At 38.8% G+C, this 27,448-nt stretch overlaps 1 protein-coding gene across 1 annotated transcript in view; it reads left to right on the top strand.

Annotated features, from left to right (window-relative positions):
- alcama (activated leukocyte cell adhesion molecule a) overlaps nucleotides 1–26,884 on the top strand; it is a 434,306-nt gene extending 407,422 nt beyond the window's left edge. The window contains exons 11-17 of the mRNA XM_034178820.1: nucleotides 984–1,107; nucleotides 1,296–1,417; nucleotides 4,894–5,023; nucleotides 9,754–9,780; nucleotides 11,632–11,746; nucleotides 19,752–19,869; nucleotides 22,297–26,884. Coding sequence (XP_034034711.1) covers nucleotides 984–1,107; nucleotides 1,296–1,417; nucleotides 4,894–5,023; nucleotides 9,754–9,780; nucleotides 11,632–11,746; nucleotides 19,752–19,836 — 603 coding nt within the window. The 3' untranslated portion in view covers nucleotides 19,837–19,869; nucleotides 22,297–26,884. The remainder of the gene's footprint in view (nucleotides 1–983; nucleotides 1,108–1,295; nucleotides 1,418–4,893; nucleotides 5,024–9,753; nucleotides 9,781–11,631; nucleotides 11,747–19,751; nucleotides 19,870–22,296) is intronic.
- Nucleotides 26,885–27,448: the final 564 nt, after the last annotated feature.

Raw genomic sequence — 27,448 nt, 5'->3', positions numbered from 1 at the left:
GTTAATAAATTAAATAACATTGAAAATAAAAATAAAATAAAAACACATTAATATTTAATGGACATAGCATTTACTATCTTTTTCAAAAATGACACATAGTAGTTTTTAATCCAGTGAAGCAGGCAGTTTTTCTGTCATCCTGACAGTTTTGTTTTTTGTTTGTTTGTTTCAGCAGTTTGAGTGGGAGTCCATTACTTTTTCTTTTTAAACAATATAACACCTAATTGTCAAACCTGCTATTTTAAATGAAGAAACTTTCTGAATCAGTTTCACTTTCCTTTCACTGATGCTGTCCCCCCCAACGCATCTGCTGTTTTCAAACTTGGCGCTTTTTGGAAACACAAAGCCTTTCAACTGTAAAATAAACTAAATTTCTGAATGTATCTTGAGATACAGATACAGAAAGACCTCTGAAGGACTTTCATGGTGGGGTTAACTTTTTTTCCTTCAGCTCAGAGCAAAGCAGAGCCATTGTTTCCATCTGCTCCCGTTCACAGCTCTGTGGTTGCAGAACATGCTGACTCTCTGATCTCTGCTGTTTGGGATTTGATATGAAGAAAATGAGAAATGTATTCCTTATTACTTTAATTATTGGTTTAAAATTGCAAAACTATGATGCTATAAAGTTGAAATACGATCGAATTGGTACATTTTCAGCAACATTTCTGTTAATTTTTAAGAATTTCTGTGCTGGGCAGCACAGCCAATTTGTACCCAAGAGCAGGGCAGGAATTTGCAGTACTGGCCAGAATTTGCAGTACCGTGGTTAGAACCCTGGTCTTGAGCCAAGATAATCCTACACCCAGGTGCTCCAAATTATCACTTAGCTTCTTAAGTGCTACAACAAAGATCCCACAGTCCTACCCAACACCCATGTTGCGAACATGGATTTTATAAAACTCTTTTCTCCCATTGAATTTCTGGCAGAGTGTTGTTTAAAATGCTCTTTGGCTACAGACTAATGCACTTCATGTGGTTTTCAGGATGACAAGGTGGTGAAGGCGCCAAAGTTCAACCAGCTGACATTCGGCGATGCAGGGGTCTATCTGTGTGAAGTCTCTGTGAACGGACTCGTGCGGCATCAGAGCTTTGAGCTGGTGGTAGAAGGTAAATTATGTGTCACAATTTGTTGTGAAACTCCAGTAGTTCCTCTTCATCACTAAACCAGGTATAATGGTAGAAATCAATCAGAGAAACCAATTTTCTTCAGGAAGACTGGTCCCCCGTGTGTAGGTGATAAAAATCCACCAGGCTAAATTTAGCATTTATGTAACAAGATGATTTAACTTCACCAGGGAGGCCAGTGATCACCAGTCTGACCAAACACCGCTCAGACGATGGCAACAACAAAGTTCTGACGTGTGAGGCTGAGGGAGTACCTGAACCCATCTTCCAGTGGAGCATCAATGGCACCAATGTAAGTGTCCCTCAGCGTGTGCTTGTGTCTTTGATGTGCTAATGCAGCTGTGTGAAAAAGAAGCAGCTGGCAAAACAACTAAAGGAAACGGCAAGCATTTCAGTGAGGTGCAGTTAAAGTGCACTTTGAGGATGCTGTCACATTCATCATCACTGTCGTAATTAAAGTCATAAACAACGCTCCGTTGACAACCCTCCATTCAGTACACTTTGTTGTTTTGTGTAAAACTGAGTTGGCAGATAAAAATAATCATTACGTTTCCTCCACAGTTGCAACATTTTCAGCTGTGATGTAGGTCTGGCCGTTAAGTGGATATTATCTGTTCTTAAGGACACTTGAGCCTTTTTTGTGCCTTTGCATGGGTTCACCTAAACATTCTGTAGACCTCTAGAGAGTCTTATTGTGTCACATTGTGTGGTCCTGCTTGTTGAAACAAACCTTTAGAGTCGTTCTGTGAAACATCTAAATTCCTTTTCTCCAACATTTCTGCTGACAAATGCACGTGGTGAATATTTACAAAGCCCCATATCAAAAAGAATCTCTCCGTGAGCTTCGCATCCTGTGCAGCACACGACACGCTCCGTTCATATCAGATGGGTAAAGGCATAAAAACAACACAGCAGGGAGGGATGGGGGTAAAATTTGTGCCGCAAGTACAGAGATAAGACACAGAAATGCTACAGTGAGCTGTCTTTCATGCTTACTTAAGAAATAATAGAACTGGTAGAGCATCAGGTGGTTTACTGTTTCAGCTGCAGGATTAACAGGACCCGTTTCTGCATTTTATAAGTTTTTCTCTACATTAAATGTGTTATTGCCAACCGGTAGTCTCACAAATGTCCATACAACTATTAATGTGCAGCGAGTGTTTCTGAATGTTGGTGCAAAGCAGCTTGTAGGTGTCCTGTTCCAACAAACAATAATAAATAAATAAATAGTGGCAGTAACCTGATAATGATACCAGCCTGTATCGTATTTTATATCAGGAATGCATTGTGGAAATTTCACGCCACATGTTTACATGGTTATACAAGGAGTGCCACTAGTTAGTTATGAATTACATTTATAGAAAAGTAATTAGCAACTATTATTATACTGTATTAATAAGTAATTTTAATTAATTCATTTTTCATAATGTATATTAAAAAAATCTCAGCTCTTTTATTTTGAGTTTGGCTGGGTTTTTTATATTGAAATGGGAATATCTGAGTTTTGTGTGCTGTTGGTACTTTTGAGACAGTGTGTCCCAAAAGTAAGTATGCAGATCGACAAGCTGCATTCAAACTTGTAATATCACTGCAAAGGTAATTAAAACAAGGGCTTGTTTTTTCCCATCAGTTTTTGGACGCTATAAAAATATCTATTGCTAAAGGCTGTACTTTACTGTATAGTCTATCGCTAATACTACACTTAACAAGCTTGGCTAAGCTGGACACATTGGTTTGTTTAATTGGAGCTAGCTAACTATTCCTGGTGTTATTTCTCTTTACGTGTTAGCCCATCCATCAAACATTGATGAAGTAGGTCTCTGAGACCAATATTCATAAGGAACATAGCACTTCTGGTTGGAAACAGAGAGACCACACCTCAATTAACTTTAAACACCTGCTACTGGTAAAAAAAAGAAAAAAAAGAAAATCTAGCATTTAATGATGTGATGTTCGTAGAAACACAGGAAGTGAAGTCGGCACCAAAGTTCTGGAAAAGTAAGTCCTATATAGGCTTTGAGCCCTGTTGGTGCCAGTATTTTATCTCTGGATTCCGCCACCTCAGGTGTATGACAGTCTACGAGTCCCCTTGTTTGGAGTGCCAGTTACTTCCCCAGCCAAGGCCGGTACCCATTTACAGCTGGGTGGACTGAGACAGTGTAGATGTCCGGGGACACAGACAGGAAGTATGATAACATTTGCCAAATACGGAAATGTAATATTTAACAATAGTGCCATGCTGGACTGCTCGATCTCATCTGGACTGGTTTTGTTTTACGTTTTTTACTCTTTTAATTCATTTATTAGCAATTGGAGCGGGCTGCGGCATCAACTTTACCTAAATTCTGGGGTCTTTTAGTGAAGTTTAGGGCTAGTGGCCGGCGATCACATTAGTATTTCTCTGTTTTTCTTGAGTTTAATGCTGGCAAATTATACAGTATTTTTTGTCTTTCTGATGCCTGATTCTGTTTTTTCTCTGTTTAAGATGCAGCTCCATCCAGAGATCGGAGTTGTATTCTTATTGGCGATCTTCCTGTCCTGTGCGCCAATAGCATTTCTTGTTTATTCGTCCGTGAATTGTTCTGTGAATTGTTCTGTAATTTATGTTTGTAGCATGGCCCAAGCAGAGGGTCACCCCTTTGAGTCTGGTCTGCTTGAGATTTCTTCCTCAAAGGGAGTTTTTCCTTACCACTGTTGCTCTGGGGGTTGGTACGGTTAGACCTTACCTGTGTGAAGCGCTTTGAGGCAACTCTGTTGTGATTTGGCGCTATATAAATGAAAAAAAATTGGAAAAAAAAATTGAAATTGACTGGCTGTCTTGTGATTTTTTTTTTTCCTGCATTCACAGTGAAGCTGAAGCAACACTGTTAATGAAAAATATTTATGCTCACTGACTCTAAACCAAAGGTTCATCAGCTGTCAACCACTCTAAGTACCATCATGTTTTTTTTTTTGTTTTTTTTTAACGGTAAAATGTGAAATTAAACTTGTTATGGCCGTGCTTCTTTATGAGATCAGGTACAGTAATACACTTAAAGGTGGAGGAGAATGGAAAGGCTTGTTTTTGCCTCTGGTTGGTCGTCCAGTAATAATGGTTGGCTGTTCCTGAAGAATACACAGTAGTAATGCACCTTGTAGTGGTGATTGTTTCATTGATCTGTCTTGATTGCAGGCTTAAACAAATGCTCGAAAGCGGAGCTGGTACAAATTGTGATGTATTGATATAAACCGATCACAACAAATTCTGCAGCACTGAGGTAGAAATTATATGCAACACCAGCCTTTTCTTACTACACCACCCCCCCCCCCTTCCCGACCACTGTTCTGGAGGGGTTTCCACTCATTGTGAGGGTGAGACCTCAGTGCACATCACAGTTTTAGCAGAATAAATAATGTGCTTGTTCTGATGCTCATCGTATTATTCAGGTGTGTGAGTGAGGAAGATCATTTTTTTTTTTTTTTTTTTTTACATTCATGAGTTTTTGATTTTGTAGTTTACTGTCAGACTCTCAGTGTATCAGCGTAATGTAGCTCCTCTCTCTTGTTGACACTTTGAGTATTCATCTATCTCTTCACCATCCCAACGCCCTCCACCTGTGAAGCAATATACAGAATATCCCATGGAACGAGAAAGTGGATAATGTGTACGCAACTGAAGAGGCTGCAGTGTGCATGTGTGGTTTATATTTCCAGATGTTTGTGAAGCCACTTATGCCCTTACCACTCTTATTTCTTCTTCTTTTTTTTTTCTTTTTTTTTTGTCTCCAGGAGAAGGGCTCCTACAGCAACGGCAAAGCTACTCATAAAATCACAGTGATCCCCAGCGCCAACCTGACTGTCACCTGCGCTGTCCGTAACAGTCTGGGGGTCGACTTTATGACCATCAACGTTTCCTCTGGTACATTAGCTCCTCGGCAGGAATAACGTGATGGTCTTTCTTTCTTTACTTCCCTTTATGTACCTCTTCTGCCAATCTGTGTTTTACTTGTCTGTGTTTTTTCTGTTTCATTCACTTTTTCTTCTCTATTCTTCTTGTTTGCTTCTTGTGCATTTTCTGTAGTTATTCCTTTTTCTTTCCTTCTTCTCACCTTCTTTCTTTTTTCTTTGTGTCTCTTCTCTTTTTTGCATTTGTGTGAACATTCTGAATAAGATTTTTTATAAGTGGACTTGCATATTTTCACTGTGCTGCAGCTGCTGCTGTCTTTACTTGTGTTAATGAGGTAATGTACCAGTTTACAAAGTGCTAATTAGGCAGCGTTGGAGGAAAATTAGTCAAATGCCTTTTGAGCTAGACAGTGGGATGGATACAGCCGCTGTGCAAGCAGCTCATAAGCCTGTTGGACACATTAGCAGGATTTTCTTTTCGACTCACTGGGACTCAGAAAGGCTGCAGCTGACTCGATGATGCCGTTTGTTCACTCTTTTAATCTGCAGTTGGAAGGAATATTACGGCGGATTCATTACATGCATGCCGTCTGATGAGAACAAACGTCGACATTAAGCCTTTCTGCACATTGGAGTAATCAACCCATTTATGGTCACCGTAGAGGTGAAGATGAATTTTAACACCACTGAAATGCAAAGTGTGAAGGAAGTAGGTAAAATGCATATAGAAAAGATATATTTAAGAAATATATTTGCACCAGAATCATATGCACTACAATAAAATTATGAGTCAGTGCTAACTAAAGCTGTGAGGAAGCGCACAATAAAGTAAGATAAGATAAGATAATCCATTATTAGTCCCATGAAGGGGGAAACCTGCGATGTTACAGCAGCAAAAAAGGGTTAGTTACAGAACAATTGTGTAAAGCATGGTAAGTAATAGGTAAGAAAAATAAGTACCAAAAACACACGGAAGGCAAGTACTGTGCAGGAATAACAACCGTATATACAGTAAATACACTATTTACAAGCAGAAAAAACCTCAACAGTTAAAATGAATGTTTGCTAATATTGCACATGATGATCATGTAATACTGGACATGAGTGTAGAGGTATTATTGCACATGAATGTTCAAGTATTATTGCACAAGAATGTGTAAGTATTATTCCACATGGGAAAGACATCTGTTACTTTTATGATTTGAGTGATCTGAGTGGTCTACTGGGAACAGTGCTGGTTGTGTGACAGCAGCAGGAAGGGAGGACCTGCGGTGTCGCTCCTTCACACACTTTGGATGGAGCAGCCTGTTGCTGAAGGAGCTTTCCAGTGCAGTCTGGGTGTCACACATGGTGTGGGAGGCTTCTTCCAGCAGGGATGACAGCTTAGCCATCATCCTCCTTTCTCCCACCACCTGCACTGAGTCCAGGGGACTTCCCAGGACAGAGCTGGCCTTCCTATTCACTTTGTCAAGAGTAGGCTGCAGCTGCAGCTATAGAATATTTTTGAAATTGAGTATTCTTGCAATTATTTAATTGATTCATCGAGTAATCGGATGAAAAGTACTTTTGCATTTTTAAACAACGTCAGTAGTCCAGGGCTCTCCCTAAGCAATGCATAATGTCACTGCGCCATCTCACAGATTGTCAAATTTAGTGTATCCCTTTGTTTTCTTGGGTAATTATATATTTTTTCATGTTATTACAAGTTTTGGATCTTTCACGGTGTCCGGAGCTCAGCACTCCCCTCACACCGGACCGTAAGCGCAGGCGGTTGGTCCTGAGTCAGTCAGGCTGCACCTGAACGTGAGCACCTGTGAAAAACTGAGCTCCGAAGTGCAGCTTTTCCACAAAAGCCACACTGATAAATCCACTCTGCACCCTGTCGATGGAAACGCTGATCAAATCTGAGCAAAGGCAGTTTTTTAATAAACTTGATTGACTTAAAGTGCATGTAGAGCAGAAATCAGCCAGGGGACCAAACCGTGTGTTAGACAGTCAGTCTATTTCAGACGTTCAGCGTAGATCCTCTTTCTCTTCTTAAAAGGCTTTATTTTACTCCGTGTGTTGCATTGGAAAGTTGTAGCTTTTGTGCTAAATTGATTACACGGCTCATGCACATGCTCTAGTCTTCTTCTGTTTTTTTTTTCGGGGGACGTTACAGCGCCACACACAGGCCCGGCATATGTACTACAACGTAAATGAAGCTTCAATGCACAGAATTTGCCTTGGATGATTTTTCTATAATTGAATTATTACTCGACTAATCATTTCAGCCCTAGTCAAGACTCTTCCTCTCCACAGTTGTGATACTGCTGCTCCAGCAGATCACTCCATAGAAAATGTCTGATGCCACTACAGAATCAAAATAGGTCCTCAGGAGCACCCTCTGTACTCTAAAGGACCTGAGTTGCCTCAGCAGGTAGCGTCTGTCCTATCCTTTCTTGTAAAGTGCACTAGTGTTGTTTGACCAGTCCAGTTTATTGTTTAGTTGAACACACAAGAGTCCACTATCTTAATTTCTATTCTCTGGATCTTTACTGATGTTGGTGGAGAGCGCCTGTGCCTGCTGAATGCGGGGAAATCCACCACCAGCTCTTTAGTTTTCTCTGCAATGATCTGGAGGCGGTTCCGCTGACACCAGTCCACAAAGTCCTGGATCATCTCTCTGTACTCTCTGTCGTCCTCATCAGTGATGAGGCTGACAATTGCAGAATCATCAGAGAACTTTTGCAGATGACAATTTGCAGAGTTGTGCATGAAGTCTGCAGTGTAGTCAGAGTGTGTAGTAAAGTCAGAGCAAGACAACTTGTGGATGAACATCCACCGCCAGAGCAGCAGTCTCCCAAAGTTAAATGACACCAAATGTCTTGTGCTTCTTCACAATGGGATTCCATGGCCATGTGCCAAGTTTGGTTTGGACACATCAAAGTATTGCTGAGATATGACCTCACTTCTTGTTTGGTGACTTCACCACAGATTTCAGTTGGCTGTTTTAAAAATAAATCAAATAGTCATATCGGTACAATTTTGAGGCTTGGTCTGAATTTCAGCTGTGCCAGTTTTTGTCAAGATTCAACAAAATTTTTATTTTTATCTTTCCATAAAATCCCGTGTAGTGTATGGCATAAATTGACATTGTTGAATTTGACTTGATCCAAAGATTCTAACAGAAAAAGCTTTTGAAAAATTTCCTATGGTTTAGAAGTTGGATGCGTAAAAACACCTCAGAATTTGACCCATTGTTACGCTAGTCTGGTGGAGATGCAGACATGAAACTTGAGGAAAAGAATTGACAGACCTGTCTCCAGGAAGCTGATCACAAATTAACAACTTTTAACACACAAAATCTGAGTATGCACCATTGTTGCATACCAGTCGTGCTGCATTCACGTTCTGCATTGTTATAACGTAATCACTTTCGGAAAAAAACCCCTGCACCTTCAAAGGACTTGCCTTCCGAGATATGCACATGAAGCCAGAGAAGGGATGAAACAGAAAATTGAAAAAATAAAATAAAATCTATGTAGAGTCCGAAATCCTATTGTGTAAGCACAATATACGTGTAGATTGATTAAGTTCCACGATTTGAATGCTTTGTGTGCGTTTGTTAAACAGTGAACTTATTTTGACAGCACACACAAGATAATCCATTCATGCATCTGCATGCATATTTCTCTCTGAGCAAACTAAATCTATTCTCTATTCAGTAACTGTATTTCTGTGTTTGCTGTTATCCACGTAAACACCGAATAATATATTTTGTTTTTTAAATTTTTCCAATTCTCTGTGTGTGCTCAACTCTTCATGTACGCACAGTAATCAAATGCTGCACAGCTCCGGCGCCTCTCTTGCCGAGCAGATACTGTTGCGGCGAGTTATCACGTAGTGCAACCAGCTTTAGATCCAGTATCATCAGAAGTGAGTTTTTGAATCGACTGGATGTCGAGTAGCTCCTACATCTCATTATAAAAACATAAGCTGTATGTTTTAGTACTTTTTGTTGTTAAATGCAAAGACTTTGGCTTTTGGCAGCATTTGGGGTTTAAGAAAGCACACAGCGCAGTAAATCTTTGACCGTGCACACAGACTTTAAGTTGGGTTTCCTTTCTTTGACTGCTCTGTGTCATTGGGCTTAGTTCTTTTCTCTACAAGTTGCTTAGACTGCTTATCAAAAGTGAGTATTTGCTGAATCAATCTTTTGCAAAATGTGCTTACATGCGACTTGTTTTTAAAAACCTGCCGTTCCAGCAATTACACAGAATCCTTACATTAGGTGTGCTGTGGGGGAGTAATGAACAACTGTCGGTGTCTAAATGCTGGATGCTGCAGCAGTATCCTTCCATTTCCACGCAAACATGCTGTGCCATTACTGTTTGTCCCCATTCTTTCTTTCTGGCTGTGATAATCCTCTCTTTTGTCTTTCCTCCTTCGTTTGGCTGCAGTCCTCGTTTGTCGGGGTGCTAAACCTGTCTCGCCTTTTAAACCCCACTGCCTGGCGTGCACGCTGAAAGCACCGTAATTGTTGCTTTTAGAAGCCATTGTTGCTTTCCTCTTGCCAAGGTTCAGTTTGCTTGTTGTGAGTCACAGTTGGGGGAAAAAAACAGCTGTTCTCACCTTGTGAGGCTGAAGCTGGACCGGCTTCTCATCAGCGGACAATCTGGATTTTATATAAACAGTGTGTTTTACTTCTGTTTGCTCTGACTTTTAGTTTTATGATTCTAATTTATTTATGTTTGATTTCAGTTTTTAAAGAGGATACAGATGATAGAGGTAAGATTTTTTTTTTATTTCTTTTCTTTTCTTTTCTTTTTTTTTTTGTTACCGTTGATTTTTTTTTTTTTTTTTTTTTTTTTACTAAATTTAATTGAACATTTAAAACACCAAAAATTTGTGTTCACATGAATCCGCTGTGGTGAAATGAAAGTATGCAGATGGATTTTCTGATTAGACACCCAGTAAAACATGCACCTAAATCTGTTCCACCATCTGAACGTGCATCAACATCTCAGCTTTTCCATCTTCATTATTCTCATACTGAGTCACTACGCAGAGGAACTCTGAGGCACATTATCAACATTCACTAAATTGTAAAGGACTGCTCGTAACCTCGGCTCATTGATGAAGACAGTCATCAGAACATCAGCTCTGCTCATAATAATTTACTTAGTTCTCATGGCATTTGTTTTTTTTTCCCCATAGCCCAAAAGCCATGAAATATGAAACATCGCAAACTGCGTGAAGCTGATGTCAAAATTGAATTTGAAACCATTTTAAATGAAGAAACGGTGAAGTGAAGCTGCACACAGTCTCTCATCACTTGCCACCAACAAAACAAGTCAAATTAGCATCTAATTTGTACAAGAAAAAAATGTACATGCACGGTATTAAAAAAAATTAATCAATGAAATTATGCATAACAGTCGCAGAGTTCGTGCAGCTGCTGTTTCTTGTGAAATTGCAGATGCTGTCAAACATTCCGTCTTTGATGTTGATCCTAAACATTAAGCTGACTGCCGTCGGTGCTGAAAACACAGCGGCACTCAAACAATGCAGACCTCTGCTAACACTTTATCAGTAATCTTTGTGATGTCATAAGGCTCAGCAGTGGGTTAGGGTAAGGCCCTTGTAATTGTCTTGTTTTCTTCTGAATCCATATAACCAAGATTCAACAGTTCTAAAAAAGGATACTGAGAAATGGCGTGCACAGCCACACCATCCTCTACTCGTAAGTAATGGTTAGTTGTTCACTGTAAACTAATGAGTTATTTTAATAAACAAATGCTAAGCTGTGATTTTCTTCTGCTTCTGCTAACAAGCGAAAATGGTGGGACGAACTGATCAGCATGTCTGTTCGTCCCTCCGATTTCCATTTTTAGCACGATATATCTCAAGAACCAGTTGACCAATTTCATTCATATTTAGCATAAGGGTGTACTTGAGTGATCCCCAACACTGTATTACTGTGTTTGCTGTTATCCACGTAAACACCGAATAATATATTTTGTTTGACTCTTGTTTGTTATTGTCGGTTTACATGATTTTAAGTCATTTAACATTATTGACATACAAAATGTAATTTTTAAAGTTCACAATTAACCCCCCTAGTGAATGTTTTGTAGGTGTGCAATGTGTCAAAACAAAATTAATACTGTTGGCCTGAAACTGTGTTTGGGTCTACTATGTTGTCGTCACTTTGAGCTAATTCTTTTTTCTGCTTGATAAATTTATTCCCTCCTCATTGGGCTGTGGTTCTCATAAAGGACCTGGAGCTCGTCTAAAGTCTCCCACGTTTCATCACATGCTGCTGATGTTATTTACACAGAATGTAGATAAAAATGGACTCACTTTGTCCTCTGGCTCAAACACTGCCGTCGAGGTATAAACACCAGAGCAAGAATTTTAGCTGAGGAAGCTTCTGTGATTTGAAGTGAAACGTCCTCACGTCAAGCAACCCAGTCCAGTCGAAGATTCAAGCTTCTCTACCACAAGATAAAGCAATAAAATGCGTCAACCATCACAGCTCAGTTTAGCCATCAAACATTTTGTGTTTTTATGCGTTCTTCTGGAAAGCTGGTGTGACTTTTGGACTTGGAGCTGAGCAGATTTCTGTTGTGTTTCCAGAATCTCAGGAGGATTCTGAAGACCAGGCTAAGCTCATTGTTGGAATCGTGGCAGGACTGCTCATAATTGCTGCTGTGATTGGACTCATCTACTGGCTCTACATGAAGAACTCAAGGTACAGGGGTTCCAATTTATTGGTTCTTTGAACCCAGAACACTGTGGTGTGTTTCTGAACTGGAGTTGGGCTACCACCTAGTGATTGTTGATATTTATACAGTTGTATAGAGGTTGTTAGTGTATAGATTGTGTTGTAGTATCATATATCTGTGTGGAGCCACTTTGGCTATTTTGTCCGTTATAATTGAAATCCTTTATATGTATAAAACGGACAAAATCCGTTATATGTATGTAACGGATTAGTTACAGCCAGGAGGCGCTGAACGATCTACGGGGAATCCCCAGCTCCAATTAGTCTTATGTATTTCCTTGATTAAAAGCCTGTCCTTGAATCTGGACCTGTTTCATTTAATGACTGGGTCAAACCTGACATTATGTGCATTAAAAAGGATTGCATTTAGTCAGTTCGCTCTTTTTTTCTAAGCCAGCTGTAGAGTGGTACCTTAAAATCCTGAAGCCTGATTTATGCTTCTCCAGTTCCATAAGTCCATGGCCATACAATGATGTTTCTTACTCAGTGTTGTGAAGTTGGTCATATTTGCGGACTTTTCTGCTCAGCGTATTTGATCCATGATCAAAATGTAATCGGCGAGCAGCGTTGTATAGTAATGAAGTAAAAATACTTCACTACTGTACTTAAGTACGTTTTGGGAGACTTTGTACTTTACTTGAGTTTTTTAAATTCAGCTTACTTTCACTTTACTTCACTACATTTCCGACCTTAATTGCATACTTCTTCTCCGATACATTTCTGTGCGTCATGCCGTTACTTGTTACACACACAAAAAAAAAACACACGAAAAAAGTCGTGTTTTCACCCAGAGACACCACTGATTACTAGTGACTGCAGCACAGCAGGACACAGGAGCTAAGTAGGTACTCAAGCTGTTTGTTTGCACCGCTGTACATCAGCATTATCTCAACCAAGCCCCAACCTCCGGACTGAAAGATGAGGCCAATGTGGAAGTGTCAAATGTTGCAGTTCTTTGAATGGCCGCTTGAGGCTGGCTCCAAAAATGAGTCACTCCCCACAGAAGCCTATATTAAAGTGTCCAATTTTACTACAAGAATAAACATGTTTACAACATTGTGCAAAAAACAGTTGTCTTCATAGCTAGCTAGTCTTGGGATAATTCAGGGGTCTCCAGTGACCTTGCTGTCCCCTGTCATCTGTTGATTTGAAAGAAGGTTTTGATGAGTTATTTAAGTTTGAACATAATTACTCTGAGGGCTAGACCACCACTCAGAGATTTATTAAACAGAATTTAAATGTCACAGAATTGAACAGAATGCAAGTTTTACAGAATGAGTGAGATCATACCCAGACGTTCTGAGGGTCCCAGGAGCTGAGAGCTTCCAACCAGGCGTCTGGTGTTCCAGCAAGCTCTCAGCAACGAGGAACCCCGAACAGTGGCTGGGCTCTGTTTTTATACTCTATGTTGTTACAATGTTTTTATGCTAAACTTGGGTGTTATCCTTCATCTGAATGGTCTTCATCCCTCTACTTTGTGGCATTGGTCCTGCCTACTCGCGCTGTGCAGTCTTCTTACTTCCTCCTTCTTCTGAATTGACACCTGTGCCTAAACTGATAAGAAATTGTTTTGGGGCAGAAAACTGCTAACTGAAAGACTGTCAGCAAGTCACATCACACAGTTATACCACAAGAATATTAGCACATCTCAAAATTGCACAACATTCTGACAAACAAGTCTAATCATACCCCTGTATCAAGTTTAGTCTCCTTGCCTGACGGTTTGTGGTCAGTAGTGTCATCCTGTTCCATGCTGTTTGCAACATATGGATGTTTCTCAGTGTATCTTTCGGGACCCCACCGAAACAGGGACACATCACATTTACAAGACTTTTAAAATGATTATATAAGTAAATCATCTTTATAACAGCATGCTAAGAAACTGAACTTGCCCACTCAAGTCGGTTACGACGACGAACTGGAGTCAGGTCGAGACCCCGATGAGGACGACGAGCATGCAGATGAGCTTCACTGAGACAGTTTCTGACAGTTTGTGCAGAAATTCTTTGGTTATGCAAACCGATTGTTTCAGCAGCTGTCCGAGTGGCTGGTCTCAGACGATCTTGGAGGTGCTGGATGTAGAGGTCCTGGGCTGGTGTGGTTACACGTGGTCTGCGGTTGTGAGGCTGGCTGGATGTACTGCCAAATTCTCTGAAACACCTTTGGAGACGGCTTATGGTAGAGAAATGAACATTCAATACACGAGTGACAGCTCTGGTTGACATTCCTGCTGTCAGCATGCCAATTGCACTCTCCCTCAAATCTTGCGACATCTGTGGCATTGTGCTGTGTGATAAACCTGCACCTTTCAGAGTGGCCTTTTATTGTGGGCAGTCTAAGGCACACCTGTGCACTAATCATGGTGTCTAATCAGCATCTTGGTATGGCACACCTGTGTGGTGGGATGGATTATCTCAGCAAAGGAGAAGTGCTCACTATCACAGATTTAGACTGGTTTGTGAACAATATTTGAGGGAAATGGTGATATTGTGTATGTAGAAAAAGTTTTAGATCTTTGAGTTCATCTCATACAAAATGGGAGCAAAACCAAACATGTTGCGTTTATATTTTTGTTGAGTGTATATAAATGATCACTTCCAAACATTAGAACATACTCATGTAATAATATATTTTTGGCTCAATAAAAGATAAATAATATTATGATGATTCTGAATGGGGGGAAAAGCACAAATGGTTAATGCATATTTAAGCACATTTAGGATATATTCCTTCACTAGCCATTCATGGCATCTGTACAGGGGGTGAAGTTTTTATAGGTTTAAGTTCTTTTAAACTACAAAATTATGAATAATTAGAAATGTGTGTACTTTGAGTCACAGCTATGCACTGGTGGGAGGAGTCATCTAGATTTCAGGGCCGCGCTAGCAGCAGTTGCTCACTGCTGTACACGTGGCCGTTTGTAGTTTTCTAAGTATTTTATTATGAATATCTGATATAATATGGCTTGCTGTGTGGACAATTCTACTAACCATTGAAGACATTTGCACTGCAGTATTTCTGTTGAGTAAAATTTGCGTGTTTAACCCTCTGGAGTCCAGGGTATAATTGGGCGTGTATGGCTACTTTTGGTTTTACCTTTAATAATTTACCTTAAAGAAAACTCTCTACTCTGACATTTTTTTGTATTTCACACAGAAACATAAAATCCGAACAGACAAAAAGTTTGTTTTTTATTATGAAATCCACAAACATGTTTAACAAACCATTTTTATAACTTATAATGCAATGTCGACCATCCAGTCGACAAAAATAGGCATGACTCAAACACCTAAACCAAAGTAAGCTTGTTAGTTTTAAGTTTTTTGGTAAGTCAAAGATGTGAGGGGTGTTCGGACTTCATTCGTCCCTCCCAGGTCACATCCATCTTGCCCATACCCTTCCTCTTTACCCGTTTATGGGTTGGCTGGAAGGGAGGCAGAGCCTAGCGCAACCACAGCTGAGCTTAAGATCCGTTCTTCAGAAAATCTTGGGATTACGTCACAGAGGTATGATCTCAACCAAAATTTGTAATAGTTGTGTGGCTGTTTACAGTTGTACGTCACCACTGGGGGCACTGCTACATGTTGGCAAGAAGCCTCGGGTGGAAACTGTTTTCATTGTGTTAGCCGTAAATACCACAGCATACTAATAAGTTATAAAAGAAATACACCTGGGCTTCCTGCTGGCTAAAATTCATCTGCATTTCTAAGGGTTTAGTATAAATACAGAGTCTGCGCTATTATTTTGTTGTGATTCAGGTTTCTTTCAGTGTGTAGCAGAGATGACGCACTGTTGAGAGTTGGGAGGGCTGCATGTCAGCCTGTCAAAAATCCCTGCTTTATTTGATTACCCACAATTCTATTCTCAGCATCAGCCAGAGGTGACACTGAGAAAAGAATTAGTCTGTGATAAATGCAGCAATATTATACGGATACTGTGCAGACAGTAGAAAACGGCGTGATATGAATATTAATCCTCCACATACATATAAGGTTTTCTTGCCATCCGGTAATTAGATCCCGTCCAGCACCAGGTCACCAGCACCAGTCACCCGCATCGTCCTGACAAATTTTTTTGACCAGCCGCTAAAATAACAGCCTCTGTGGAGTCGATCCTCCGTTGTTATGCACCGTGGCTCAGTGAATGCTTCACTGACTCACATCTCTTTTCACTGCAACACTATTTTGGTTTGGTCTATTTTTGTGGCAGCAGCAGCATTTTTTACTTTATATGTGCATGCTGTAGATCATTAATAATTAGCCAAAGAGGATACACATCCTCTGTTTTCCTCTGTGGGAGTTCATGGGTGGACTAATTTCTCTGGAACTGTGGCGTTATAATTCTTGATGTTTTGCAACCTGTAACTGTTCAGGGAAACGCTGACCTTTTGTTGTGTGAAGAACAAACAAAGTTATAAATCATATTTGTTTTTCCAATATCAGTCCATGCAAATACCAAATTAATGCACCCAGGTATCATTAATTATAACCAAGACATTATTCTTTGTCCTGTGTTCTAGTTATTAAAAGTAGAAAAGAAAACTCAACAGCATTCTTTTATTGCCTGTACTATTTTCTTTCAAAGTAAATTTAAAGTGTTACTTTAAATTCAGGCTGAAAAATCTGTACACAAAATATTGTGATTTATTTTAAAAGGTATGAGAATCGATTTTATAGTCTAGAATTGATGTAGTACAAATTCAGTTGCCTATACACCTTTTACAAGTATTATGGGATGTTACCTCAATTTCCAAAAGGCGCAAGGGGGAAAAAAAATGGACTGTAATAGCTTCCCCAGATATCAAATTGGGCATGAATGATCATGTACAAAAATTAAGGATATGGACAGGTCTTTATTTCTTTAACAGTTGAGATGCATAGAACATTTGTGAACCAAATGTGTGCTGGGCCAAGATGGGGAATCATCACTGTAGACCCAACACAGCATGGCATCCAGTTTTCACACAGAGAATGGAAAAAATAGTTGATGTTGGCCAACCATAATGCAAAGTAGTTTTAGTTCTATTAAAATGAAATATTTTAATTATTTCTTTACCAAATATACAGTATAATTCTCTTGTATGATTTATGGTACATATTCTGTAGAAATGTATTATTTAACTTTTTTCTAGTTTACAAAAGATGTTTACAAAAATCAAACAAAATATCATAATTTATTAGAACATCAAAACAAAATAAAATATTTGTAGATCACATTTCATAAGAATTACATTACGTATTGAATCAACACTGAACAGCGTTCCCACCAGGAAAAAAGAAATGTCTGTCAATGGCTTAAAAATTCCATCCTCCTACAGTTTTTTTTTTTTTTTTCTAATGTCTGACTTCAAAACTGTCATTCTGAGCATATATGGGTGAATGCATATCTTCACGAATAATAGGTTTATTTCAACTCACCAGCTGGTTAACAACGTTATAATGCTTTAATATCAACAGTGAAGTCAAACTCTTTCAGAATAAGAAGAGAGTCAGAATGGGAAGAGGGCCCTTAATCCTAGCTCTTTCTTAAAAAGAAGAAAGCACTCCTCGTAGGATTTGTTTCTTTGACAAACAACTATCTTATAATGCATATAGTGATAAAAGCACTCGCCCTCAGCAGGAACATAGTGTTTGTCAAATTTTCTATCACATCAGTTTTTTTATTTCTATTGTGAAAGTTTTTGTGTGGCAGATTAGCACACTGTCAACAGTGAGGGTGACAAATTTTGCTCTGTTTGATTGGTTGCCTGCAGTGACAGTACAGCAACTTTCTGAAAGGGTCAGAGATTTTCAAATTTAAGCATTTGCAGTGACTGCACACATGTGGGCACATACATTCCATTCTCATTTAGAGCTATTGAAAAAAAGACATTGGTGTGTGGTCGGAAAAAAAAAACACTATATGGTCACAAGGCAGCTTCCTGTATATTTCTAGTGAATAAGCGCACACCAGAGTGTGTGATTGGTTAATGTCCATTTAGTGGTCCAAAAACAGCCTCGCAAGACCCCTCCCCAAGTATTGTGATGTGTATTGTATTCATAATGCAGTTTTGCAAGAGTATTCTTGTTGTTCCTATAGAAACGCACACGTTCATAAATGTTTCACCTTTAAATTTGAAGTTTATATTTAGAACACCAATTCCAATGAAGTTGGGACATTGTGTGAAATGTAAATAAAAACAAAATACAATGATTTGTAAATCCTCTTCAACCTATATTCAATTCAATCAAGACAAGATTTTTAATGTTCAAACTGATAAACTTGGTTGTTTTTGTACAAATATTTGCTCATTTTAAATGGATGCCTGCAACATTTAAAAAACAGCTGGGACAGTGGCAACAAAAAACTGGGAAAGTTGATGAATATTCAAAGAACACCTCTTTGCAACATTCCACAGGTGAACAGGTTAATTGGAAACAGGTGAGTGTCATGACTGGATATAAAAGGAGCATCCCCAAAAGGCTCAGCTGTTCACAAAGATGGGACAAGGATCACCACTTTGAACAACTGTGTGAAAAATAGTCCAACAGTTCAAGAACAATGTTTCTCAATGTTCAATTGCAAAGAATTTAGGGATTCCATCATTTACAGTCCATAATATTATCAGAAGATTTCGAGAATCTGGAGAACTTTCTACACGTAAGCGGCAAGGCCGAAAACCAACATTAAATGCCCGTGACCTTTGACCCCTCAGGCGGGACTGCATTAAAAAACGACATCATTGTGTAAAGGAGCTTACCGCTTGGGCTCAGGAACACTTCAGAAAACCATTGTCAGTTAACACAGTTCATCGCTACATCTACAAGTGCAAGTTAAAACTCTACAATGCAAAGCGAAAGACATACATCAGCAACATCCAGAAACGCCACCGCCTTCTCTGGGCCTGAGCTCATTTGAAATGGACAGACGCAAAGTGGAAAAGTGTGCTGTGGTCTGAGTCCACATTTCAAATTGTTTTTGGAATCATGGACGTCATATCCTCCAGACAAAAGAGGAAAAAGACCATCCACATTGTTACCAGCGCAAAGTTCAAAAGCCAGCATCTGTGATGGTATGGGGGTGTGTTAGTACCCATGGCATGGGCAACTTACATATCTGTGATGGCGACATCAATGCTGAAAGCTACATCCAGGTTTCAGAACAACACATGCTGCCATCCAAGCAACGTCTTTTTCAGGGACGTCCCTGCTTATTTCAGCAAGACAATGCCAAGTCACATTCTGCACGTGTTACAACAGCGTGGCTTCATAGTAAAAGAGTGCAGGTACTAGACTGGCCTGCCTGCAGTCCAGACCTGTCGCCCAGTGAAAATGTGTGGCGCATTATGAAGCTCAAAATACAACAACAGAGACCCCAGACTGTTGAACAACTGAAGTCGTACATCAAGCAAGAATGGGAAAGAATTCCACCTACAAAGCTTCAACAATTAGTGTCCTCAGTTCCCAAACGCTTATTGAGTGTTGTTAGAAGGAAAGGTGATGTAACACAGTGGTAAACATACCACTGTCCCAGCTTTTTTGAAACGTGTTACAGGCATCCATTTCAAAATGAGCAAATATTTGCAGAAAAACAATAAAGTTTATCAGTTTGAACATTAAATATCTTGTCTTTGTGGTGTATTCAATTGAATATAGGTTAAAGAGGATTTGCAAATTATTGTATTCTGTTTTTATTTACATTTTACACAACGTCCCAACTTCATTGGAATTGGGGTTGTAAGTTGTGGTGTAGCACCGTTAGCTGATGCTACATTCCAAGCACATGGAGGAAGAGGGGTTTGTGAGATTGAGAGTGAATCAGAATAATAATCAGGCTGCAGCACCTCTGACACCAAATGCATCATGCGTGTCCAACACAAGATAAGCAGCTGAGGATTTCCTGTCAGGTGGGGAGTTTTCAGCACACAGCAGCTGCTGGTTTGACTCCACTGGGACATCAAGGTCATTCTTTTGAATCTCTGTGTGTGCTGCAGACAAGGAAGCTGGAAAACCAATGAGAAAGAGATGGGAACATCCGAGGAGAGCAAGAAGCTGGAGGAGAACCATCACCCCGTTTAAAGACAGTCCGGCTGTCCTCCGGCCTGGGATCAGAAAGGTACGCGTCGTCATCTTCAGTCTACATACAGGCACTGCTGAAAACTACACAAACAGGCACAGAATATTTAGGCCACTGTTGGGCGAAAAATGAGCTGAAGCTAAGAAATTATTTATCATTAAGGAATTATTAAGAAACACTTCAACATTCTCTGTTTTCAGAGTTTGTTTTTTTCTTTTTACTACCGCTCCTGTAGCATGTTTCTATTAAATTGGCCTCTCATTTACACATGATTTTCTGAGATTACAGCATTAATCTGATAATATTCTTATTTTGAATGTAGTCGATAACAAACGATAAAGCTTAAAAACTTCATTATATCTCTCAATGAGCCGAGCCAATTATTTTAATTTTACAAAGTTTGCCATACGATTGTGGCTCTTATTGTAAATTTTCTAACACTGAAACTGTATTACCACAGCAGTACTTTATAGCACTGACTTTATCCTTGTAACTGCATTTGTCTTAAAACAAATTTATGAACTCCTGTTCCCATTTTGGGGCATCTGTGGAAACACCAAATCATCATAGACTAAAGGAATTCATGAAATAAATTCAACTCCTGACGTTGTCGAAAGAGTTCAGAGTTGAACAGTTTTTATTTCCAGATCAAAGCGAGGAAGATTTAGATGTCAACGAGCATCTAACCCCCATCCTGGACAATACCAATTCTGAGTAAGCTTCTGGTTCTTCAGAATAGATATAAATTTATTAATGAATTAAAGTACTTTTCAGACCTACAGTAGTGTTCAGAATAATAGTAGTGCTATGTGACTAAAAAGATTAATCCAGGTTTTGAGTATATTTCTTATTGTTACATGGGAAACAAGGTACCAGTAGATTCAGTGGAATTCTCACAAATCCAACAAGACCAAGCATTCATGATATGCACACTCTTAAGGCTATGAAATTGGGCTATTAGTAAAAAAAAAAGTAGAAAAGGGGTTGTTCACAATAACAGTAGTGTGGCATTCAGTCAGTGAGTTTGTCAATTTTGTGGAACAAACAGGTGTGAATCAGGTGTCCCCTATTTAAGGATGAAGTCAGCACCTGTTGAACATGCTTTTCTCTTTGAAAGCCTGAGGAAAATGGGACGTTCAAGACATTGTTCAGAAGAACAGCGTAGTTTGATTAAAAAGTTGATTGGAGAGGGGAAAACTTATACGATGTACGGTGCAAAAAAATATAGGCTGTTCATCTACAATGATCTCCAATGCTTTAAAATGGACAAAAAAAAACCAGAGACGCGTGGAAGAAAACGGAAAACAACCATCAAAATGGATAGAAGAATAACCAGAATGGTAAAGGCTCACCCATTGATCAGCTCCAGGATGATTAAGGACAGTCTGGAGTTACCTGTAAGTGCTGTGACGGTTAAAAGACGCCTGTGTGAAGCTAATTTATTTGCAAGAATCCCCCGCAAATATTTTGTGGACTGATGAGAATAAAATTGTTCTTTTTGGGTCCAAGGGCCGCAGACAGTTTGTGAGACGACCCCAAACTCTGAATTCAAGCCACAGTTCACAGTGAAGACAGTGAAGCATGGTGGTGCAAGCATCATGATATGGGCATGTTTCTCCTACTATGGTGTTGGGCCTATATATCGTATACCAGGTATCATGGATCAGTTTGGATATGTCAGAATACTTGAAGAGGTCATGTTGCCTTATGCTGAAGAGGACATGCTCTTGAAATGGGTGTTTCAACAAGACAATGACTCCAAGCACACTAGTAAACGAGCAAACTCTTGGTTCCAAAACCATCAAAATTAATGCCTCACAGATGTGAAGAAATCATGGAAAACTGTGGTTATACAACTAAATACTAGTTTAGTGAGTCACAGGATTACTAAAAAAGCAGTTTGAACATAATAGTTTTGAGTTTGTAGCGTCAACAGCAGATGCTACTATTATTGTGAACACTCCCTTTCTACTTTTCATATCATGAATATATCATGAATGCTTGGTCTTGTTGGATTTGTGAGAATCTACTGAATCTACTGGTACCTTGTTTCCCCTGTAAACATAAGAAATATACTCAAAACCTGGATTAATCTTTTTAGTCACATAGCACTACTATTATTCTGAACACTACTGTAAATTACAAAATTTTTTGAACTTGTAGCAAACCTTTTATAATCTTGTTTTCTTGCAAAACTACTTTTACAGCGACATAATGTGTCCACTACAAGTGTAGTTTTTATTTTATCTTTTACATAACATTTTATTTTGCACAAACCTTTGCAAATTCACACTTAAAATTTCAGGTATTTTCTTCCCCGACAGCAGTGCCTCGCGTACGTCAGTGTCTGTGCTCAGATGAATGTGTCTGTTGTTCTTGTGGCTGCTTTAATGGGCGTCACATATTAAAATCCAGCAGGGTGAAATTTTTTTCATGCTGCATGTTTTTTTCCTCTGTGAAACAGAACAGTTGGAAGCAGCATTGTAAGATCAAAATAAAGACTCTCAGTCGGCTGCTGACACTCCATCAGGCTCCACACAAGCAGCAACAGTGTGAGTCATTTCTTTGTCCCACCTGCAGCCCTACGTTAGCCCACCATTCCACCTCACCGTTGGATGTCTGCACTGAGGCCGACTCACGTTCGTGTGTCATTTTTGTGTTCCTGGTGAATGCTCCCTGTATTGCTTTAATTTTTATTTTCATGTTTCTTTAAATATTTGAATGATTCCATGGTGGATTTTCACTGATCATTTTTTTTCCTTCAGGATTTTCGTTGAATTCCTTCATAGAATGTAAATTCCTTGTAAACTTTTTAAGGCTTGCATAACAAATCATTATTATGCGTGTGCCCTGGCTGAGCATGCCAATTTGAAATTTTTGTTTTAGTTTTTGTTTTTGTGCTGTGTGTATGTGGAAAAGCCTTCGTTTGAGTGTGCTCAGACAAAAAAAAAAAAAAGACTTCACTGCTGTATAAGTCCAATGAAGCGAACATTTCCACGCTTTAGTGACGATTATCGACGCTGTTAAACTTATAACCTTCTCTTATTTTTGAACACTGGCAATTTGTCTGAATATGTAGTTAAACGATTCCCGCAAATTTAAATTCTACTTGTAGTCGTAATGTTAACTCACAAACTGGATGTGCTGTGAATGGTTTATGTATGTGCAGTTTATTTTAACTGTGATTACCCCCCCCCGCCCAAAAAAAAAACTGTGGAGATGGTTAAAAGTCAGTAAAAGATGCACCCACATCCTAATTCTATTTTATTTTTATTTTTTTGTAAATTAGTTATTTTGTCCACTTCAGCCTCTCACATTTTTAGTATCTACTCAAAATTATTACTAATTTTGTGTGAAAAAGTGGAAAAGAAGTCATGATTAAAAAAAATGTTAATTGGAAAGAAATGGTTAACATTGGCAAAATGTTGACACTAAGAATGTTGTTGCACGTTTGGCTCATAATTTTGACACTACAGTGTTGTCGAATCCGCGGATATCGTAGCGTAGCTGCTTCTTTGGCCTCATTCAGACACTACAACAGCGTCAACATATTGTGAAGGTAAACTTGTAAGCTAACGTAACAGTGAAAAGCTATTTTGTGTATTAAAAGTGTGTTGATTCAACATACGATGTTGGATTAGTTGTATTAAAGTATTTTCTTCACACGTCTATTTTAGTAGAAAATTGGGAATACACAAATTTGTAGAAAACAGGTTGGCAGCTGTCTACAGAATGACAGTAACAAGGTAATAGTGCCTGTGGGCATGAAGACTGTAAGGGCTACAGCAATCTGACATTTTACCCCAACTATTGGACCTTTACCCAAGTAATTGATGTTGCCAGTGCAGTTCTGGAATCCACCTGAGTGTATCCTACATTTGGTCTAAATCAGGTTGAAGGTCCATCCATCCATCCACTCATTTTCTATACCCACTTACTCCAGTTAAGGGTCACCAGGGGCTGGAGCCTATCCCAGTAGTCATGGGGCGTGCGGTAGGGAGGTACCAAAATTAATTTTTTCAATGGCAGTTTTGTGGTCAACATTCATTGACATGTCAAGTTGGGTAGAAATCAGCAAAATGACCTGTGAAGGGCAGCCCAAACAAACGAACAGACAGGCAGACATGTCTTTGACCCAAATGATAGACCTTTGGCAAATTTGACCTTGCTGGGCAATTTTGGAACACACCTCCACATGTGTGCCATGTTTGGTGGACATCAGAGTGAAAATGATAAACTTTGACCTTTCAGCTCAATGACCTTGGTCCCTATGATTGACCTTTGGTAAATTTGATATCATGTGGGCAGTTCCAGAACCCACCTGCATATGTGTGCCACCTTTGTTGGACATCAGAGTGAAAATCAAAATGTTGACCTTTAAATCCAGTGACCTTGACCTTTGTCAACACAAACCCTTTGAAGACAATTCTGAGGTTGACTGTCGTCCACATATCAAGTTTGGTGCAAATCTGCCAAGGAGCAGGGTGAAGTCAGGGAACAAACAAACAAACATTGCTCCATTACAGTCTGATTTAGAAATATTTGTTTACCTTCACAATATGGTGGACGTTTGTCACCAGTGACCTGTATAGAGTCCATGTTGTCTAAGGTATCATCTCTTTGGCTTGATGATGGTTTCAGAGTAGATTTCATATTTTCTTCATTATGTGTGAGTTTTAATGATGCCTGGTTTGAATGGTTTTTTTTGTTGTTGTTGTTTTGTTTTTTATGTATTTATATTCTGTCAGAGAATGACTTGGATGGATGTGCAGCAGCATGCAAGGTGTTTTTAATAGTCGGTGAAAGGCATCGTCAAATGTCATAAAGGTACAGCACGGCAGATGACTAACCCGAGAGTATCTGTGCACATTCTGTTGTTGTGGCGCTTTATTTTTAGTTCAGTGGACTGAAGGATAATCCGTGTTGAGAGGGGCTCATTAGATGAGGTGCATAAAGATGACGTGTCTCTCGATGCCTTTTGACCCACAATGCAACACTCCAGGGACCCAAAAAAGGCAAATCATGAGTAAAGTTTTTGATAAATATGACAAAATATTAGGGTCACTGTTTTGTCTTTATTTTAACAAATATGGATAAATGAATATCTAAGATTTCAAAATTTGAGTCAAAAAGTTAAGGGAATTTAAGGTGAACACTGGGATATTCTTTAAAAACCCGGGCACTAATTTTAGATATTTTTGGTTATGAACTTTTCACTCCTGACAAAACTGATGACAAATGGTCTGCTCCCATATTGATTGTATTGATTCAGAACACTAATGCCGTCACGGGCCTCTGGTGCAAACTAAAACCCTCACAACACCTAGTAGCCAGTGAATAGGTGACAAGACCTCAGTGAATACAAAAAAACCTTTTCTTTTCTTGGTGCCCCAGTGAGGAGCTCGTTCTTCTGCTTACAGAAGCTTTGACATTCAACTTGTAATGACTTAATGGGGGGGGGGGGTGTCACAAAACAGAACAAAGGCTAAGGTAAGTTGTAGTCATAGAAAGAGTTTATTTTCAGGTTTTTAGCTTTTGACCCGCATCTGTTTTTTGTCCCGAGTCAAAATTTATCTCAAAACCATCTAAAAATAGGGCTTAGTTTGAGAAGTCTCTGTCCCTTGACTATAACATGTAAGATAATACTTAAGATTAAAAAAAATCTTAATGTTTGGAATTACCTAATTTTTTACAAAGTATATCATGTTAGTGTTTGTTAGCATTCAAGTTAACAAATTCAAATGTTGCCATAGTAAATGCCCAACAGCATGTTCATAAACTGCTTTTGATCTTAAACACATTAAGAAATGGCAACTCAAAATTGAGGGGAAAAAATGTCTTTAGTAAATTTTAAGCAATTCTACTAGAAAATGAACAAATACTATGGACGTATTACCTCCTTTGTGTGGGTAAATAAGAGATTCAAGTTGAGTTTGGAACAATTTTTTTGTTAGAACAGTAAAGCTATTTTACAATAAAAAAAAATGTAATGTGAAAGATAATTGTAATGGTTATTGATTCTTCAGGAGTTCACTTTCAGCAACACCAGCTGTAATAAAACAAGACCAGTTAAATCTCTGATTATTCTTCCCACATTACAGAAGAGAAAAAGTACTCTCAAGAATAAAATGAAATAATCAATTTCTTGCACAAATAGTATTTCAACATATAGAAATAAAAATCTCCATAGTCTGATTCAGCGCAGAATGAAAGTGTTCTTGTTTGATTTACTTTAACTCAAAATTCTTTGACTTCAGTCTTGTAACTTATTTTACATTTTAAAATTGCAGCTAAATTCTTCGATGAGATCAACTTTTTAAAATTACAGTATGACATTTCCAAAGCCAATTTGGTTTATGTTATATAAATCATAAAAACATTACAAATTGTTAATACTGAACAATTTGTTGTGAAATTACTACTTAATTCAAAAAAGTTGGGGATCTCAAAATATGTCAATTTTAGCCTCAAAAGTGGTGGCCCTGATATTCCTTCATAGAAATACATTTGTGTAATTTAGTTTACAAGTCAATTACGTAGTCACAATACCTTGAATTTTTACCCCAGGACTGGGATTTTTTTTTTTTTTTTTTTATCATTATTATTATTATTATTATTATTATTTCTCATCAAGTTTCTGAAGTGTTTTTGCAAAAAGTGTTGGTTAATTGCAAATCAATGTGAAAAAAAAGGCGTGCAGGAGGTCAACATGAACATTTCAGTTGTAGTGAAGAGATAATGTCCGTTGCTCTGTTACTTTAATCACTATTCATGTGGAGAACTGATCCACATGTTCCCAAGTGACTGTGATGATTAGGTTTAGGCTGAGCTTCTAGTGTGGGATTGCTTTAAAACATGCAAAATGTATTCGGTCAACATTTTTAAGCACCTCGTCCATTGTGTTCTTATGTTTTGTTCTTTTGTTTCAAATAATCAGGTCAGCAGTGAAACCAAAGAGGGTAAGATGAGAAGGCTATAGTCATGTTGTAAATACAAGCTTTTGTTTTTGTACTGTTGTTGAAAATAAAGTGTACATTTTGAAAAAAGTCACATGCTGTGTTATTTTTGTCAAATGACCCAGTTGTTACATCATGACGTTGTGTTTCTGCTCATTTGTTAGCATGGTCACATATTTATATTATTATTTATATTATAAAATGGGGGCAGCACGCTAGCGTAAACAGTTTGAGCGCATTCTACCCAAACAGAAGGTCCCCAGTTCAAGGCCACCTGTGCCCTGTTCTCCATATACACCTGGCACCTCGTTTATAAACCATGTGTATATCTTCCCCACCCACACACATGAAATGTGACTTGCAAAAGAAGCCTCTGCTGTGAGGACGTTAGCACCTCGTGCATTCTTCAGGTGTGCAAACTAGGCCTGTGGAGATTAAGAGATACGAATCGGTATCTAGATACAAACGTGTGCAATGCGAGTGCATCGATTCATTCCGTGTACATCGATTTATTTGACGGGTTGAATCGTGTTGCATCGCTCGCTGCCTGCTTGCATCAGTTTTTTTCTGATGCACATTGAATGCACCACGGATGAAAGCTAGAAAGCCCATTTTTCCCACAGCAAAAATGATGACGTCAGTAGCCTTTTTGCTTAAT

The sequence above is a fragment of the Thalassophryne amazonica genome, chromosome 9 (genome assembly GCF_902500255.1).
Source record: "Thalassophryne amazonica chromosome 9, fThaAma1.1, whole genome shotgun sequence".
Taxonomy (NCBI): Eukaryota; Metazoa; Chordata; class Actinopteri; order Batrachoidiformes; family Batrachoididae; genus Thalassophryne; species Thalassophryne amazonica.
The sequence above is the reverse complement of the archived record's forward strand: the minus strand, read 5'-3'. Positions and strand labels throughout refer to the sequence as shown.